The sequence below is a fragment of the Bactrocera neohumeralis genome, unplaced genomic scaffold, assembly GCF_024586455.1.
Source record: "Bactrocera neohumeralis isolate Rockhampton unplaced genomic scaffold, APGP_CSIRO_Bneo_wtdbg2-racon-allhic-juicebox.fasta_v2 cluster10, whole genome shotgun sequence".
Classification (NCBI taxonomy): Eukaryota; Metazoa; Arthropoda; class Insecta; order Diptera; family Tephritidae; genus Bactrocera; species Bactrocera neohumeralis.
In genome coordinates this window covers 13,397,669-13,417,632 of record NW_026089623.1, presented here as the reverse complement: position 1 = coordinate 13,417,632, position 19,964 = coordinate 13,397,669, and the positions used below count along the sequence as shown (strand labels likewise).

Sequence of the window (19,964 nt, the reverse complement as noted above, 5' to 3'; positions counted from 1 at the left end):
GTCAAAATATTCATTAGTGTTTGAGATACGTGTCGTTTTGTGACTGCTAAAAGTGAGTTTTTCGTTTTTTGAGATATCGAAATTTGTTGAGCAAAGAATTTGCATTAAATTTTGTTTACGGACAATCAATTTTTTGCTGCGGATACGTTGAGGATGGTGCAGAAAGCCTTTGGTGATGAGGCTATGTCTAAACAAGTAAGGAAGGGCTATGTTCGAGTGTCACCGAACATTTTATACTCTCGCATGATAAAGTGATAATCGAGATTTCATTATCCGTCATTTACATATTTTTCAAATACCGTATTTTTGTAAAGTTTTATTCCGCTATCATCACTGGTTCCTAATGTATATATTATACAGAGAAGGTATCAGATGGAATTCAAAATAGCGTTATATTGGAAGAAGGCGTGGTTGTGAACCGATTTCACCCATATTTCGTACATGTCATCAAAGTGTTAAGAAAATATTATATACCGAATTTCATTGAAATCGGTCAAGCAGTTCCTGAGATATGGTTTTTGGTCCATAAGTGGGCGACGCCACCCCCATTTTAAATTTAAAAAAAAGCTTGGGTGCAGCTTCCTTCTGCCATTTCTTCCGTAAAATTTAGTGTTTCTGACGTTTTTTGTTAGTCGGTTAACGCACTTTTAGTGATTTTCAACATAACCATTGTATGGGAGGTGGGCGTGGTTATAATCCGATTTCTTCCATTTTTGAACAGTATATGGAAATGCCTGAAGGAAACCACTCTATAGAGTTTGGTTGACATAGCTATAGTAGTTTCCGAGATAAGTATGTACAAAAAACTTAGTAGGGTGCGGGGCCACGCCCACTTTTCCAAAAAAATTACGTCCAAATATGCCCCTCTCTAAGGCGATCCTTTGTGCCAAATTTCACTTTAATATCTTTTTTTGTGGCTTAGTTATGACTCTTTATAGTTTTCGGTTTTCGCCATTTTGTGGGCGTGGCAGTTTGCGATTTTGCCCATCTTCGAAATTAACATTCTTATGGAGCCAAAAAATACGTATACCAAGTTTCATCATGATATCTCAATTTTTACTCAAGTTACAGCTTGTACGGACAGGACGGACGGACGGACAGACAGACATGCGGATTTCAACTGTACTCGTCACCCTGATCACTTTGGTATATATAACCCTATATCTGACTCTTTTAGTTTTAGGACTTGCAAACAACCGTTATTTGAACAAAACTATAATACTCTCCTTAGCAACTTTGTTGCGAGAGTATAAAAATAGTTTACAAGTGGAATAGTGAGTGAACGTGTCGAAGACGAAGAGCGTCCAGGGCGACCATCAACCTCAACCGACGAAGCTCACGTCCAACAAATCAAAGATTTGGTGTTGAAAAACCGTCGATTATCGACGATTATCGACAATTAGAGACCTTGCTAATGATGAAAAGAAAACATTAAATTTTTTGGAAAAAAGGCGTAGCGTTGAAGTGTGTGAAACGATGCTTTCCGACTACCAGGCTGTCATGAAACGCATTATAACTGGCGATGAGACTTGGATCTATGCTTACGACCCCGAAACAACTGATCAGTCGAGCGAATATCGTGCCAAAAGAGAGCCGAGAGCAAAAAAATCGCGCCAAACTCGCTCAAAAATCAAGGTCATGTTGACTGTTTTCTTCGATTAACGTGGTGTTGTGCATTATGAATTCCTTCCAACCGGTCAAACAGTCAACAAGGAATATTATTTGAACGTTATGCGTCGTTTGCGTAACGCTATCCGCCTAAAAAGGCCGGAATTGTGGAAAGACAATTCTTGGTTTTTACACCACGATAATGCACCATCCCATACTGCCCTCGTAATTCGTGATCATTTCGCCAAAAACTCAACCCATATCGTTCCGCAACCACCGTATTCACCTGATCTGGCGCCGTGCGACTTCTGGCTGTTCACCAAGCTCAAAGGACCGCTCCGGGGACACCGTTTTTATACGATAGAGGAGATTCAAGCCGCAGCGAAGACGGAACTGAAGGCCATCCCGGAAAGTGACTACAACCAGATTTCCAAGATTGGTAAATCCGATGGCATAAGTGCATTGCATCGGGAGGATATTACTTTGAAGGGGATGAAATTGATTTGGAAGAATAAATAAGGAATTTTCAAAATAAATACAATGTCACCTTATTTTTTGGGCACAGTAGTACAACCATTACTGGAAGTACAAAATTCTGTGTGAAACTCGGTAAATCTGCGACAGAGACGTTTGATATGATCAAGCAGGGTTACCCAGATGTTGCTTTAGCAAGAAGTGGTGTGTTTCGATGGCACCAGGCCTTTTTGGAGGGCCGGAAAGAGGCCGCTGATGAAGACTGTGCTGGGAGATCTGCGACTTAGACAAACTTCGACAATGTGACTCGTATGCACAAAGTTTTGAACTCAGACCGTCGACTAAGTATTCGTTTAATGGCCCAGTTAAATTTATAAAAAATCTGTGGTTCATTGGGAAGAAACACTTGAACATGCGCAAGGTGTGGGCGAATATGGCCCTAAAAGTGCTCACTGACGACCAAAAAATGCGGGAGTGGAAGTGTGCCAATTTGAACATAAGTGAAAGTGACCCACAATTTTTGAATAACGCTGACGAGTCATGGATCTTTGAGTATGAAGATGAAGGGCAAGCATTTTAGACGACAGAGGAAATCCAAGCAACATGCACCTCGTCTCTCAGCGGTGCATCGACACAGAAAGAGCCTATTTTGAAAGTCTTTTAAAGGATTGACCCTGTATTATATATATCAGCCAATATTTAAGTTGTTGCAGAGAGCAGAGGTTTCTGTATGTAATGCCAACAGTAGTTAGAATTGGGTCACTACTATAGCTATCTCATATATACTATATTACTGACTTTTATTATAACAAATTTTGTACCGAATAAGGAGTATTACTAATGTGTAAAATGCTTCAAACTAAGTTCTCGAGTTTACCTGAGAAAATCAAAATTTACCCCACCAGTATTTAAACCGTTCGGGTTTATCAAAAAAATTTTTTTTCATTATGTCAATTTCATAATAATTTCCTTTTAAAAGTCGAAAGTCGAAGCCCCTCTGATGACATCGGACTTTAATAGATGACGCATATTTTTTATTTCACAAGACATCTTCACGAAATTCAGCATAGATTAAACAAACTTCTTTACGCGGTTATAGCCGACTTTATAACAACGCGCCAGTCATTCTTCTCTGCCGCTATTTGGCGCAAATTAGAGATTTCACGTCTAGCCAGATCCTTTCCACTTGGTCGTCCAACGAACTTTACTTCTCAATTGCCTTACTTTACTTCTCAATGACAGGAGATATTTCGTCTTGACCTCGTTCACAACCAGACCCATTTGCTTCGCTTCATTATCCAGTGTGGAGAAAGCAGAACTAACGGTGCGGTAGCTGAAGCCAACGATATCAATGTCATCGGCATATGCCAGCGGTTGTACACTCTTGTAGAGGCTGGGACCTTTTCTATTCACATCTGCACCTCGAATGTAGGTTGTTTCTTGGCACAACACGTCTCATCGCTCCAAGTCTGTACGTAAGGAGCCTGAAATGCTGTTCTTTTTTGCCTACCCAAGCGTTAAAGTCGCTAAGCACGATTTGGGCATATGTACGGTTCAAGCACTCATAGACGACATCTTTGGTCACTTCGTCTTTCTTTTCCGTCGCGACGTAGGCGTAAATCTACGATATATTGAAGATCTTCGCTGTGATGCCGATTGTGGCTAGACGTTCATCCACCGAGGTGAGTGCGGCGGAGTCTCTCTCTTACCAAAAATCCAACACCGAATTTGCACTATTTTACATTGCGGATCCAAAACCTAGTGTACAACCGTCGCCTTCAAACGTATGTTCTTTGTCTACCTAGAGGATACTTGGTCTAAGGCTGGAAGTCGTGAGCTGCTTAAGCTGTATGTTAAAGAATCGTTTCTGGCCATTCCCAAGTGAATGGCGCTCAGAGAACTTTGCTCACTTGTGCGAACTTCTACACCCCACTCCGTCCTCCATTTTTAAACAAACTAGTGCATTATTTTTATTTTTCACATTACATCTTCACGAAATTCAACATAGATTATTGGCAGCATACATTTTTCAGATCAGAACACTAAATGATATAGCAGCTATACAAACTGAAGGTTTAAAATTAAGTACTTCTATGGAAACTTCCTTATTTGTGTTGGGTATTTTAGCATAGAAGCAACGGAAGTTAAAGTTTTTTATTGTCTTATCTATGTTTAATTTTAAACGGTAAATATTGGTTAGAGTGCGATACACATCAATACTATTTTATTCAGCTCACAAGATGGTTTACTTTAAAGTATGTATATAGGATATTAAGTTTGTATTATTCTAATGAAGATGTGAAAATATAATACTTATATAGAGTATAAATATGTAGAAATTAGTATGTTATAATGAATTATTTGACTGTTTCTTTTTTTTTATATACGTATTTTGTACATAAATAACATTGAAACATTTTGGTTAAATATGCAAAAGTCAGTTTTCCCATTTTTCAAGTATACAGCATAAGATGTGATTAGCGCAGTTTTTATGCTATTTGATTTTAATTAAAATATAATTTTATAATTTATTTATATGTTTAATATAATATAAAAAATTTAATAAATTTTTTCCAGAGAAAATCGCCATATACGACGGTACGTGTATGGTTCCAACCGTATTTGAATTATCCGACTTATGGACTGAATGCTACATTGTTGAATACGCCAGATGAAAATACATCTGGATTTATTTATGTGAATATTTTGGATAAGTATACAAAGATGTATTTTAATTTAACTGAAGATGGAAGCCAAAATCTCCAAATGTTTGGCAATATTCCAAACTCACGTCACGTTTACATTAACATATGGCGTAATTACGAAGATCTAAGTATTGTTGATGTAACATCCTATATAAAATTAAACCATTCCCGTCACGTAAGTGGGTGTTTGCATTGGCGTCCTCAAATAAAAAAAGAACTGAAAAACAAAATATATATCATTAAAGAAGCTGTAATAAATTCAGTTACTGAAAGCATTGACTTTTGGACAAAGGGACTTTATACAGAATCAGTATCTGCAGTTTCAGTTGTTTGGGAAACAACAAAAGAGTACAATAAAGATTTCATTGAGGAATTCAGCACACTTAGTGTTTTAGGAGAAGACCTGGAAGATTTGCGAATTTATTTAAACAAGTCCTATGAAGCAAATGATTTTTATATCAGATCCCTTGTTAACTTTTCACTTATTGTACTTGACGAAATATCCTTTCGGGAACATATGGACTCTTTACCGGCTATATTTAGCGAAATCCGGCAAATTTTAGGTGAATCTGGTAAAGCTTTGCGAAAAAGCATCACTGAGTTAATAGACAAGCTTAAAATTATATACGATAATTATTTACAAGCCATTAACACATTCTTCCATGGGCAACCACTGAAATATTTAACCGATTTCATGGAGAAAGGGTTTGAAAGGTATGAAAAATTTGTCAAGGAAGTTCATATATCTTTTATAAACCATGTAGAAGCTATATGGAGCAAATTCTCTAACATAATTTCTACGTATGTAAGAGGATTTTTAACGCGACTTGAACCTCATATATTCAAAGCAATTAGTTACTTGGAAAAAATTGCTTGGGATTTTAGTAAAGAGATATTTAATTACATCAATGAGAGGACGAATGAATTGGTAGAATCAACATATTTTAATCAAGTTTCTAGTTTTACTCAAGACTTAGAAAATTTGTATAAGGATATAAAAGCACATGATGCTATTGTAAATATAAAAAAATATGCTACTATTGCTTGGAAATTGATAAAAGAGAAATATCACAAACTTGTACCATTTGGATCAGAAATAAATGAAGTAATTCTCGAAATTTGCGATGAAATAAAGGAGCTGGAAAAAGTAAAGCAGGTGCAGGTTGTGATTAATAAATTTAGGAAGATATCTTCTGAAGTAGAACTGTTTGCTGAAGAAATAAAACTAAAGGCACATTTGCATCACTTATACATTCTGTTTCGTAACAAACTACGCACCTACTCGTCTAATGCTTTGGAATTAGCGAACATGTATCGTGAGGCAAAAACTAAATTCATATTCGATCCAGAAAACGGTGTACTTGATTTCGAACAAAAGTTGCCAATATCGTGGCACGCATTTAATGAAACACCAAAATTCAAAGAAATACCCGAATATAAATTTATATCACAAATGCGAAACATGTTAACTACGAACATGTCAATATTGGGACACATCTACGACTTGCGATCGTACATGGAAGCAAAAACATGGCTACAACCATATTACTGTAAGTATTTCAGTAATTGTAATATTCATATCATATAGTATACCGTTAAGTAATTTTTAGGTAGGACTTTTGCCCAAAATTCCTCTCTCATTTAAGGTGACCTACTTTAAGCGCACTATTAGGCAAAGTTTTATCCCAATACATTTATTGGTGTTTTAATTTGTATTTTGGGAAGTGAATGAATCAGGTGGATTGGGTTATATAGGAAGTAGACGTGGTTGTAATCCGACTTTGTTTATCTTTGCACTGGAATATATGAATGTCAAGGTAACACTACATATCAAATTTGGTCGATATCGGTAGCGCTTTTAGTAGTTTTTGACGGAACCTTTATATGGGGAGTGGGGTTATCATCCGATTTCATTTACTTTACAGTGTCGGTTGGAGTGTTTAATAGATTTGCGCTGAGCAAATTTATGTAGTGTACCTTAACTGCGATCATCTGTGCCAAATAACAGATCTATATTTTAGTGAAGTCATTAGTTATGGCCTAAAGTTGAAGAGGGAAGTGAAATGTATTTGCAGACCGAAGAAGAAAACGGCCGAAACGCGTGAGTATGAAGGGTTCGACAAGCTGGCCGACAGGGGTAATGCTCGAAAATTCTACGAAAAGATACGGCAACTAACAGAAGGTTTCAAGACCAGTGCATACTCTTGTAGAACCCGGATGAACAGAGCATACTAAAATTATGGATGAAACACTTCTCCAGCATGCTAAATGGTAGTGAAATCATAACGCCTGGAGAAGGCGAAACTGATTCCCTAATCGATGAGGATGGAGCAGACGTTCCATTGTATGACCATGAAGAAGTTCGAATAGTAATTGCCCGTCTGAAGAACAACAAAGCGGCGGATGTCGATGGATTGCCGGCCGATCTATTCAAACATGGCCTTATACATGTATGTATGATGGCGATATCATATGGTGTGCGTTCCAAAACTCACTCGAGTTCAATTCGCGCAGGAATTTTATACCCAAAAAAACCAGGGCGAAGCAAATGGGTTTTGCAGTGAACGAGGGCAATACAAAATATCTCCTGTCATCAAACAAACAGTCGTAGCAATAGCGACAAAACTCCCAAGTCACTGTTGACAGTCATATTTCGAAATTGTAGATAATTTCGTCTACCTGGGAAGCAGCGTTAACAGCAACAACAAGGTTAGCTTCGAAACCCAACCCAGAATAAATCTTGCCAACAGGACTGAGTAGGCAGTTGAGATGTAAAGACCTCCTTCGACGAACAAAAACAAAACTCTATGAGTCACTCATTATTCCTGTCCTGCTATATTTAGCAAAGGCATGGACAATGACAACATCTGATGAGTCGACTTTACGAGTTTTCGAGAGAAAGGTTCTGTGAAAGATTTATGGTCCTTTGCGCTTTGTCCACGGCGAATATCGCATTCGATGACACGATGACCTGTATGAGATATACGACGACATTGACATAGTTCATCGTATTAAGATACAGCGGCTACGCTGGCTAGGTCATGTCGTACGTAAGGACGAAAACACTCCAGCTCGGAAAGTATTCGACGCAATACCAGCCGGGGCAAGCAGAGGAAAAGGAATGCCTCCACTCCGTTGGAAGGACCTGGCTTCGCTTGGAGTCTCTAATTGGCGCCACTTGGCATTAAAGAAGAAACGAGTGGCGCGCTGTTGTTAACTCGGCTACAATCAACAAAGAATACAAACTAAAAGTGTTGAGTTAAAATTCAACATTAATTTTTCCTCGAAATTGGAAATGGACTACAATCATATGTGTATGATATCTTTTTATCTTTAATAAAGTTGGGCCACTCCCAAGTGAATGGCATCTGAGAACTTTCCTCCATCCTCGTAAATCCTTCGTAAATTTTCACAGTGTGAAATAAGAATGTATGAAGAATGCCACGTACATAGTTTATTTTGTGGAAATCGGTTGGTCGGGTCCCCAGATTTAGTATTTCGACAAAAAGTGGACTTGTAACAATTTTTTTCGTTGTTATAAATTCTTAAGAAAAAATTTTTTCTTTAAAACAATCAAATTTTAACCATTACTATCTTTTAAATGGTTAGGTCTACAAAAAATCTTAGAGACCTGTGAAGAACATTGGATTTATTACAAAATCCACAAAACTAAATATTTTTCCAAGTAGTTGGAAGGGAGATAAAATTTTTATCTGGTAATAAAAAAATATAAAACCGTTATGCGAAGGACCTTGGCAATAAGAGCTCATAATTGGAAAGACTTTTTAGGGGTGTGCATCAATCATTTTAGTATACACCCAATAAAAAATGTTCGTCGTGGTGAAAGTTTTTATCCTGTACTTTAGTTAACAAAAAATGGTCTCAATATTACAATAAAATAATCACCAACTAAATAGAATTCTCACAAGAAAGTACTTAGAATAACGACAGAAAATTGTTTCTTCGTATATATTTAGCCGAATAACATTTCATATACCAAAAACATAAATTACAAATAGTTAGAAAGGTCTAATAACAAGAACAAAAAAAACATAAAACTTTAAGGCCGAAAACCTTTCCTTTACAATTAACTTAGTGTTAAAAAATGCGAGAATTTTTTGCAATTAACTAAATAATACTAACATTATTATTAACAACAATGTTATACATTATATTACAAATGTTAAGTTTAATTCTGTAGTTAAAATCTAATTTAATTTAATTCCGAATTTAATTCTGGGTTTAATAAAGCTAATTCTTAACTTAAAGTTAAGTTAGAGAAGTTAATTTAAATCTGAATTTTAAGGTTAAATTTTACCCACCCTAATGTACTATACATCAAAACTTGTACTTTAACTTTTGTCTATTGAGTTCGTGAAGTGAACATGAAGTTTGGTTGAGTAATTATAATCTATTTGCACAACTTTAGGGTAACGGCAGCAAAGTGCTACTCTATTTCCCTTTTCTTTTTCTCTTTACAGCACGTGCATACTTGATAGACTCAATGTTCTACATCACACATGACAAACGTTTTGTCGATCTAAAAAAAAATGTCCATCAATTCACCAATTGCACCTATATTTTATCACATGATTTTTGGAACAATACGTTCACTCTTACTATTGATTTGACGGTATTTTCAATTACAAAAAAAAAACATTTTACATTAACTAATAAATATTTTTTCAGACTATTTCACAGTACAGTTATGAAAACCCCCTGGCTAAAATAAATCTTATTACTAGAGGTCATTTATTTGAAATTGATCCAAAAACCGATGTAAGTAAAAATCGCCAGACAGACCTTTTGCGTCGTCAACAAACGACAGCCAAAAACACTAATTCACACATGGAGTTCATACAAGTATATTACACGAACAAAAAGTTTTCCTATCTGGGAATTTTGTTTTTATCGATTTGATTTGCGCGCGCATTTAAATGAACCCGTCTTGGTCAAATTAAATTATTTCCTACATAAGAATGCACATACATATATATTTATGATCTTTTAATTTAAATTTTTTTGGTAGACCATAACATTTGATGGCATTTCAAAACCGATGCTGCCTATTATAGTCGAAGATTTGATTGTATACAGAGACTCAGATATACTGAAAATAAAATGTGAAGCTGGATTTAAAGTTGAGTGCAATATGAAGTTCAGTTTGTGCTGGCTGGAACTTAGTGGACGCTATTTTGGCCAAACTGCTGGATTACTAGGCACAATGAACAATGAACCATTTGATGACTTTATTACTCCCTCCAACATAATTGAAAAATCTGATGATGTTTTTTCTGAAGCCTGGATCATAAACTGCTGCAATAATACCATGGAACAGACAAATGGTTCTATTACTGAATACGCCGAAATATGCAACCAACTATTTTCACCTTTAAACCATTGCTCAATCGTCATGGATGTGGAGCCTTTTCTAAATATTTGCATGGAATTGGGTTATATGAATCGGAAAAATCCTAAAAATCCATACCTTAAGGGCCCGTGTACCGCAGCATTAGCTTATATTGAAATATGCCAATACGCTAAAATACCAATGCGTGTTCCCCAACAATGTGTAATGTAAGTATACATATGTATATGAAATTTGGATACATTGACGACCTCGTTCGATTTATTTTTTGTAATAATCTTAAAATGTTATCAGTTTTCTTTTTAATTATTGTAGTACTATACATAAGTATAGATCATGTATTATATCTTGAATATGTAACCCTTTCATGCCCATGTTGCCTATAGGCAACATTTACATATACATATGCTTCTAAGTCCCATTATAGCAATTTTTTTATTTATGTATTTTTTTGCAAAACCAAGGGAACATCATAAATAAATAAAGGCAATAAGTTATTGAAAATAAAAATTAATCATTGGAAAAGTGGACTTTTTATCACTTCATACTTGAGTTAAGACTTACATATATCTGTCCTAAAAAATGTTTTAGCTCCGCCTATTTTAATTCAGGCATGGAAGGGTTAAAATATCTGTAGTCAAATACCAACTGAAGAAAAATAGAAAACTTCTTTAAAGCTACTTATAATGAAGTAAAAAATTCCAATTTTAATCAAATGTTTATTATTTCGGCAAAAATTGTAAACGCGTTTTGATATTAAACTTATTTTAGGTTTATTACTAGTATTTTTAAGTATTTTTGATTGGTCGCGCTTAATCAGCTTCGATGGTGTGCCTCCTCAGCTTTAGCATGAAGCGATTTTATTTTTCATCGCTTAGGTTGGATTTAAAACATTAAAGATATTTTTTAGTAGGTGATTCTTTATGGTAGTTAAAATAAACCAATTTGTTGACTATCTGCATTACACAATAAAAAAAATTGTATACTTTCAATTTTGTAAATAATTAACTGACACAACATATCTGAGTTATTCAAAAATACATAAAATGAATTCTCTTGGACTTGCAAAACCCTTGCACACTGTACGCAAAGTTTTCCCAATCCTGCATGGCACAACTAAACCACATGCAAAAGAAAACATGTAATGTCTGCGAAATATATATACATTTTTTTTTTTAAATTTTTATTTATTGGATCTGCTAAGTAATAAAATCTTTAATGTATTTAAAACTAGACAAGCTCAAGCAGCGATTGAGCTGTTGCTAAATATTTAGTACGCAGGCATATATCTTTTTTTTAGGCGTTTTTGATCGCAAGAATGTACTACAGCATTAGCCAATGAGTTTGGGTGATCTCGGAGTTTTGATATATGTATATTTCATTCTGCTGTTGTCTACTTCTTGCTTTACCATAGAAATACTAAGACCTTTATAGACATTTTCATTACGCATGTACCATGGCGAGCAAGTGATTGTTCTAAGGATTTTCGATTGGAACCTTTGTATATCAATATTAGTTGCACAGGTCGTACCCCACAGTTCATCGGTTCAGTTCGGTTTTATGACCGTATTAATTAAAAGCACTTTGTTGTCTAGGCTAAGTTTAGAGTTTTTATTTAAAAGCCACTTTAAATCTGCAGCTCTAATCTTCATACATGTTATTTTACTAGAGATGTGTTTTCTCCACGTGAGTCTTCTATCTAGGTGAATACCAAGATATGTTACTTCGTTCGTTTGGGGTATTAAAATATTGTTTGTTTTTACTGCCGAGCACATTTTTGGTCTTAGCGAAAACGTAACATGCTTACACTTCTGTTCATTCACATTTATATGCCAGTCTGATAGTCATTCTTCGATAGAACTGAAGTGCTCCGCTAATATTCTTGATGCTTTTATGTGTCATTTGTTACCGCTCACTAAAACGGTGTCATCCGCAAAAGCTGATGTCCATACATTATTAACTGTTGGAAGATCTGCTGTATATATGACGTATAGAGTTGGGCCTAAAACACTGCCCTGTGGAGCACCCGCCCTTATCTGTCCTTCATCAGATATTAAATCTCCCACTTTAACCATAAATTGTCTATTTTTTGTCCAATTTGCCCAATTTTTTATACAATTCTAAAGGTACAATATTTTAAACCTTATATAAAAGGCCTTCATACCACAAATTAGTTAAAATTATTATTATGAAGTATAGTTCATTTTGAAATTTTGTATAAAACCTATCAAAATTCATCCACATTCCTGAAATCGCAATAAAAATATTTATATACTTACACGCATATATAAGTATATTTTCTTTGTTTATTTTTTCTTGCTCTTCTAATGTGGAATGCATAACCAGATGTCAAAATTACTTCACTACAGCTCAAGAAATAATTATTTACCCCCCTAAGAGCTGGAAACGGACCTTAAAAATACTTGTTTAACTGAACAGTACCCTTTGTGCTCAAATGCTTTTCTTATTTCGTTAGTAATTCTATTTACTTGTTTCATCGTGCTATGTTTTTCACGAAACCCGAATTGGTGCGTTAGTACTAATATATTTTCTTAGAGTTAAGGAGACATCTTTGATAGTAACACTTTTTCAAATATTTTAGAAATACAGGGTAAAAGACTGATTTGTATGTATGAAGGCGCCTGTGTTAAGTCTTTCCCATGAAATTGGACATTATCCGAAAATAAGAATTGCATTGAAGAGCAAAGAAAGCACCTCGACAGCAATATTTGGTAGCCCAATAAACATTTTTGGGGTAATATTATCATGTCCTGGCGACTTTTTATTCTCTTGCAACCAGTTGCTACAGAGTACAGTACAGTTACATATAATTTTGTTCACCTAGCGGTTGTACGTATGTACATATGTATCACCTAACGCTAAGCGAAATAGATATAGAGTTGTATATATATAAATTATCAGGATGACGAGAAAAGTTGAAATCCGGTTAACTGTCTGTCTGTCCATCCGTTCGTCGGTCTGTGCAAACTGTAACTTGAGTAAAAATTGAGATATCCTGGGTTAAGGAAGGGCTAAGTTCGGGTGTCACCGAACATTTTATACTCTCGCCTGATAAAGTGATAATCAAGATTTCATTATCCATCATTTACATATTTTTCAAATACCGTATTTGTGTAAAGTTTTATTCCGCTATCATCATTGGTTCCTAATGTATATATTATACAGAGAAGGCATCAGATGGAATTCAAAATAGCGTTATATTGGAAGAAGGCGTGGTTGTGAACCTATTTCACCCATATTTCGTACATGTCATCAGGGTGTTAAGAAAATAATATATACCGAATTTCATTGAAATCGGTCTAGCAGTTCCTGAGATATGGTTTTTGGTCCATAAGTGTGCGACGCCACGCCCATTTTCAAATTTAAAAAAAAACCCTGGGTGCAGCTTCCTTCTGCCATTTCTTCCGTAAAATTTAGTGTTTCTGACATTTTTTGTTAGTCGGTTAACGCACTTTTAGTGATTTTCAACATAACCTTTGAATGGGAGGTGGGCGTGGTTATTATCCGATTTCTTCCATTTTTAAACCGTATATGGGAATGCCTGAAGGAAACGACTCTATAGAGTTTGGTTGACATAGCTATAGTAGTTTCCGCGATATGTACAAAAAACTTACTAGGGGGCGGGGCCACGCCCACTTTTCCAAAAAAATTACGTCCAAATATGCCCTTCCCTAATGCGATCTTTTGTGCCAGATTTCACTTCACTGGTTTAGTTATGACACTTTATAGGTTTTCGGTTTTCGCCATTTTGTGGGCGTGGCAGTTTGCCGATTTTGCCCATCTTCGAACTTAACCTTCTTATGAAGCCAATAAATACGTGTACCAAGTTTCATCATGATATCTCAATTTTTACTCAAGTTACAGCTTGCACGGACGGACGGACAGACGGACGGACGGACAGACAGACATCCGGATTTCGACTCTACTCATCACCCTAATCACTTTGGTATACATAACCCTATATCTTACTCTTTTAGTTTTAGGACTTACAAACAACCGTTATGTGAACAAAACTATAATACTCTCCTTAGCAACTTTGTTGCGAGAGTATAAACATTTATAGTGCCAAAACTAAGCAGTAAATTTAGATATAAAACTGTAATTCGGCACAGGGGAGCGCAGAAGCCAGGGATTTATATCTCGTAAGCCACTTAAACTACAACAACCAAATTTGCCAACGCTAATATTGCAGGAGTTCTTACCTAAGTATAGTGTGAAAATGAATGAAAATCCAGCTCACTCACCAAATAACGGTACCGTTAAGAACTACAAAAAGCGCGATAAATCAACTACTAAATGCGCTAGAAACATAAAAATTTACCGCCGATATGGTACGACAAGGTTTTATAGGGGCCGGGTAGAAATTGGAGGATAGACGTGGCACCGCCTACTTTTTGGTGAAATCCCATATCTTAGGATTCAACTGACCGATCTTTACAAAATTTGATACGTGGTATTATTTTCATATTCCTATGTGACGTTGTTAAAATTAGTGAAATCGGGCAATAACCACGCCCTTTTTCCTATAGCACAATTTTGAATTCCACTTGATTCTTTTACTTTCCAGAACACAATTCAAGAAGCACTTAATATAACCGGATTAAACTTTGCACTAATAACGCCTTTAGTGTATACAACCTCATAACCGAAAATTGTTCAAATCCAACAAAAACTGCTCAAGCCCCTAGGTACCTAGGAATATGTGGACCCTAGTATCTAAAGTTGACTTTTGTTTGAAAATATCGATTTGTAATTGAAAATCAGTTACAGTACTTCTCTGACAATGACATTTTTGTATGTCAAATATAGGTTGAATCGGACAAATACTTGCCTTAGCCCCCATATACCTAATATAAAGATTTTCGAACTTAAAGGAGATTTTGTAACACACATAGCGGCCAATATGTGAGTTATCCCAATGAAAATAAGAGAGCATACTTTACTCAAAACAGTATATCTTTGTACCTAAAATAGATAAATTTAAGCAAAAGCTTGGCCTAGCCCTTATATAACTAATATCAGGATTTTCGAACATACGGCTGACTTTACTCTATATGATTGGTTTTATAAGAAGCTTTCCAAAGTAAACAGGACTAAAAAACAAAAACAAAACCAATGATTCTTTCCGCAAAGTCAATTTATTTTATTCAAAATAATCTCCTTCTGCGTCAATACAGCTGTTTGCACGGTCCAAAACCATGTCGAACGAGTGTTTTAGCTCGTTGGCCGGTATGGCCGCCAGTATGCCGGTGCAAGCCTTTTGAATGGCCTCCAGTCTGCATAACGCTTTCCTTTCATGGGCAAATGCATTTTTCCGAAAAGGAAGAAGTCGCACGGTGCCATATCAGGTGAATACGGGGAGTGATTAATTGTTAAAATGTGATTTTTGGTCAAATAATCGGTCACAAGCATTGATCGATGACACGGCGCATAATCGTTCAACAAACGCCAACTTTCATCTTCGCGATATTCGGGCCGAAAACGTCGCATACGGCGCTCTAAACGCTTGAAAACTCTGAGGTAGAATACCACATCAACATTTTGGCTGGGTGGAACAAATTCTTTGTGGACAACACCCTTGAAATCATAAAAATAAATGGAATGGAAACACATTGTTTTAATATTTTATAGAAATATAACGTCTTTATAGCAATAAAACAAAATGAATATAAATAGTGCGTACGTAGGTTGCTATATATATATTTCTGGCCTAATAATGTAAATAGGCATATTTATCAACGAAAATGATTTTTTTTTTTGTCGATTGCTGTTTTGTTTCGAGCTCATACGCATAGATCCATGATTCGTTACATGTGACGATCTTATAAACGTCTTTTGAAGCACTGCGATCGTATTTTTTCAGCATTTCTTTACACCAATCCACACGAGCCTTTTTTTGAGCGATTGTCAAATTGTGCGGGATCCCACGAGAACAAACCTTTTTTACGGCCAGGTGTTCATGCAATATCGAATGTATGCTGGTGGGAGAAATGCATAGGCATCCCTCTATCTGAAGGTATGTTACATGACGGTCTTGCATTATCAGTTCACGTACGGCATCGATGTTTTCTGGCACAACGGCTGTTTTTGGACGACCTTCACGGAATTCGTCTTTGAGCGAGCGTCGGCCACGATTGAATTCGTTGTACCAGTTTTTCAGAGTGCTATAGGATGGTGCTTCATAGCCATACAAAGATTTTAGTTCATCGATGCACTCTTGTAGTGATAATCCACGTCGAAACTTGTGAAAAATGATCGCACGAAAATGTTCACGAGCTAATTTTATAGATAATAGAGGTAGAATAAGTAAAGAAGGCCTAAGTTTGGGTACAACCGAACATTTTATACTTTTGAAACTTGCAAGGATCAAAACTCGGGAAAAACCTTAAGATGCAAAACCAGGCATATAGAGTAAAGTCAGCCGGATGTTCGAAAATCGTAATATTAGTTAAACTTGTATAATATATGTAGAAACTATGCCTTCGCTCAAATGTATCTATTTTAAGCACAAAGATACACCGTAATGAGTAAAACACGCTCTCTTATTTTCATTGGGATAACTCACATATTGACCGATATATGCGATACAAAGTCACCCAGAAGTTCAAAAGACTTTATAATAAGTATATCGGGGCTAAGGGGTATTGATCCGATTCAAAAATAATATATTTTTTTTATATAATAGCAATGTTTTCTTTTGTCGAAATTTGTATACTGCTCAAAAGCAGATCGTATATATCGGTTATTAAAGTAATGTGTTTAGCTCTGAAATTGATCTAGACCTTGGTCTAAACCTCATATTCTTAACATACCGTAATTTCCGTACTTTCAGTTGATATTTTCCTTGCATGACTATTATTTTAAATATATTTGAGCTAATTAGCTTGAATTAATATACATACATATTTCCGAGAAACAAAATATAGCAATGAATCTAAGTGCGTTTTTATACTCTAGCAACAAAGTTGCTAAGGAGAGTATTATAGTTTTGTTCACATAACGTTTGTTTGAAAGTCCTAAAACTGAAAGAGTCAGATATAGGGTTATATATACCAAAGTGATCAGGGTGACGAGTAGAGTTGAAATCCGGATGTCTGTCTGTCCGTCCGTCCGTCCGCCGTGTAAGCTGTAAAATTAGGATATCATGATTAAACTTGGTACACGTATTTATTGGCTTCATAAGAAGGTTAAGTTCAAAGATGGGCAAAATCAGCCCACTGCCACGCCCACAAAATGGCGAAAGCCGAAAACCTATAAAGTGTCATAACTAAGCCATAAATAAAGATATTAAAGTGAAATTTGGCACAAAGGATCGCATTAGGGAGTGGCATATTTGGACGCGATTTCTTTGGAAAAGTGGGCGTGGCCCCGCCCCCTACTAAGTTTTTTGTACGTATCTCGGAAACTACTATAGCTATGTCAACTAAACTCTACAGAGTCGTTTTCTTCAGGCATTTCCATATACAGTTCAAAAATGGAAAAAATCGGATAATAACCACGCCCACCTCCCATACAAAGGTTATGTTGAAAATCACTAAAAGTGCCTTAACGGACTAACAAAAAACGTCAGAAACACTAAATTTTACGGAAGAAATTGCAGAAGGAAGCTGCACCCAGGCTTTTGTTAAAAATTGAAAATGGGCGTGGCCTCGCCCACTTATGGACCAAAAACCATATCTCAGGAACTACTCAACCGGTTTCAATGAAATTCGGTATATATTATTTTCTTAACACCCTGATGACATGTACGAAATATGGGTGAAATAGGTTCACAACCACGCCTTCTTCCAATATAACGCTATTTTGAATTCCATCTGATGCCTTCTCTGTATAATATATAGTACATTAGGAACCAATGATGATAGCGGAATAAAACTTTACAAAAATACGGTATTTGAAAAATATGTAAATGACGTATAATGAAATCTCGATTATCACTTTATCATGCGAGAGTATAAAATGTTCGGTGACACCCGACTTAGCCCTTCCTTACTTGTTTTCCACTTTTAAATGTGTTTCGACAGTGCGTGTTGTAACACTGAATTCTGTCACTTTTCTCACTCTCAACGTATATCAAATTACAAGTAATGTTTGTGAAAAAAAAACACATTGAAGTGGAAGTAACTTTTGATATTGGTATATTTATACCGGCCGGTCCAAAATTTACTGCGGAGTAGGGACGCAGTATGAGGACGAATATATGTATGTACATACTACAAGGAGTTTGATATTTTTTGCGTCTTCGAAGAGAAAATTCTAGAGAATATTAATTCCAGCGTAGTCAACAATTATAGAAAGCCTTCAAACTCATTGAGGAGTAAACTTCACTTATCTATAATCTGGGATCCCAGTCTGAGTAACATTTTTGCTATAGAAAACACAGATCAGTTGGCCAGCATGCCCCTCCCTAATGCGATCCTTTGTGCCAAATTTCACTTTAATATCTTTATTTATGGCTTAGTAATGACACTTTATAGGTTTTCGGTTTCCGCCATTTTGTGGGCGTGGCAGTGGGCCGATTTTGCACATCTTCGAACTTAACCTTTTTATGGAGCCAAGGAATACGTGTACCAAGTTTCATCATGATATCTCAATTTTTACTCAAGTTACAGCTTGCACGGCGGACGGACAGACGGACGGACGGACAGACAGACATCCGGATTTCGACTCTACTCGTCACCCTGATCACTTTGGTACATATAACCCTATATCTGACTCTTTTAGTTTTAGGACTTACAAACAACCGTTATGTGAACAAAACTATAATACTCTCCTTAGCAATATTGTTGCGAGAGTATAAAAATCGCAACCACAAATCCGACGTAAACGATACAGAATTATCCAATATATGCAGCTTATACAGAACAGCGACGAAATGTATTTCTGTGTACGATTGTAACTTCGAGCAGTGATGACACGCCACCACGCTTGTACCATAGTTTTTATGGTCGATAAATTTGCACCAACGCTTTTTTACTTGTGTTCCCGTTGACATATGTTGTGTACTTCTGCACGTCTTCTCCTTTCCAACGATATAAATTTTATCTATACTTGTATAGATCAACGGTAACATAGTCAAAAAGTGAACTTTTTTCTTAGCGTGTGTATATAATGTATATGGGTCAAACCACGTCAAGTGGTACATGAAAATTTCGAAAAATCGTCGGTTTTGAAAATTAGCAGTTCATTAGAAAGGGGATCAGACGCATAAAGCTTAAAGGCTTAAAGATCGTCTTTGTCGCATTTCGCGAATAGTCCCGGATTTCGATGAGTTATTATTTATGTACTGTAGCAATAGTTGTCAAGGTGCTCCTTGCTACTCTTATCGTTTTTCTCACACAAACCCCCCTTAAATGGTCGGTTACTCGTCTGCAGAGAGAGTATGCGCTGAGAAGGTATTTAATACCATCGACCTCATCCGGCGATCGAAGGGGATCAGTTAGGATATCTTGACACCTTGGCTTAGGATAGTATTTGCGCTGTGTGTACATCTAAACCGGAGGTTTATACATTTTTAAAGGCAAAAAAAAGAAAGGATATATTTGTGTTTTTTGCGGCGACGTGAGTAATATAGTTTTATTAAATTTAAAGGCATATTATTGTACAACTTTTGAAGTATATTAGAAAAAATGTTCACTGAAAACTATTAATAAATAAGCCTGTGACGGTGAATCTCCAGAAGCGCCTTGAAAAAAACTGGTTTAGCGATGAACATTATAACTCGTTACCGGATCATCTGAAACAAAAAAATTGATACGCGTTTCAAAGGTGATGTATTTCTCGAGGTA

At 36.0% G+C, this 19,964-nt stretch overlaps 1 protein-coding gene across 1 annotated transcript in view; it reads left to right on the top strand.

Moving 5' to 3' along the window:
- The window catches only part of LOC126765182 (uncharacterized), a 177,257-nt gene that overhangs the window by 139,753 nt on the left and 17,540 nt on the right, over positions 1 to 19,964 (top strand). The window contains exons 13-16 of the mRNA XM_050482761.1: positions 4,660 to 6,337; positions 9,269 to 9,420; positions 9,477 to 9,566; positions 9,817 to 10,364. Of these exons, the coding sequence (XP_050338718.1) occupies positions 4,660 to 6,337; positions 9,269 to 9,420; positions 9,477 to 9,566; positions 9,817 to 10,364 (2,468 nt within the window). The remainder of the gene's footprint in view (positions 1 to 4,659; positions 6,338 to 9,268; positions 9,421 to 9,476; positions 9,567 to 9,816; positions 10,365 to 19,964) is intronic.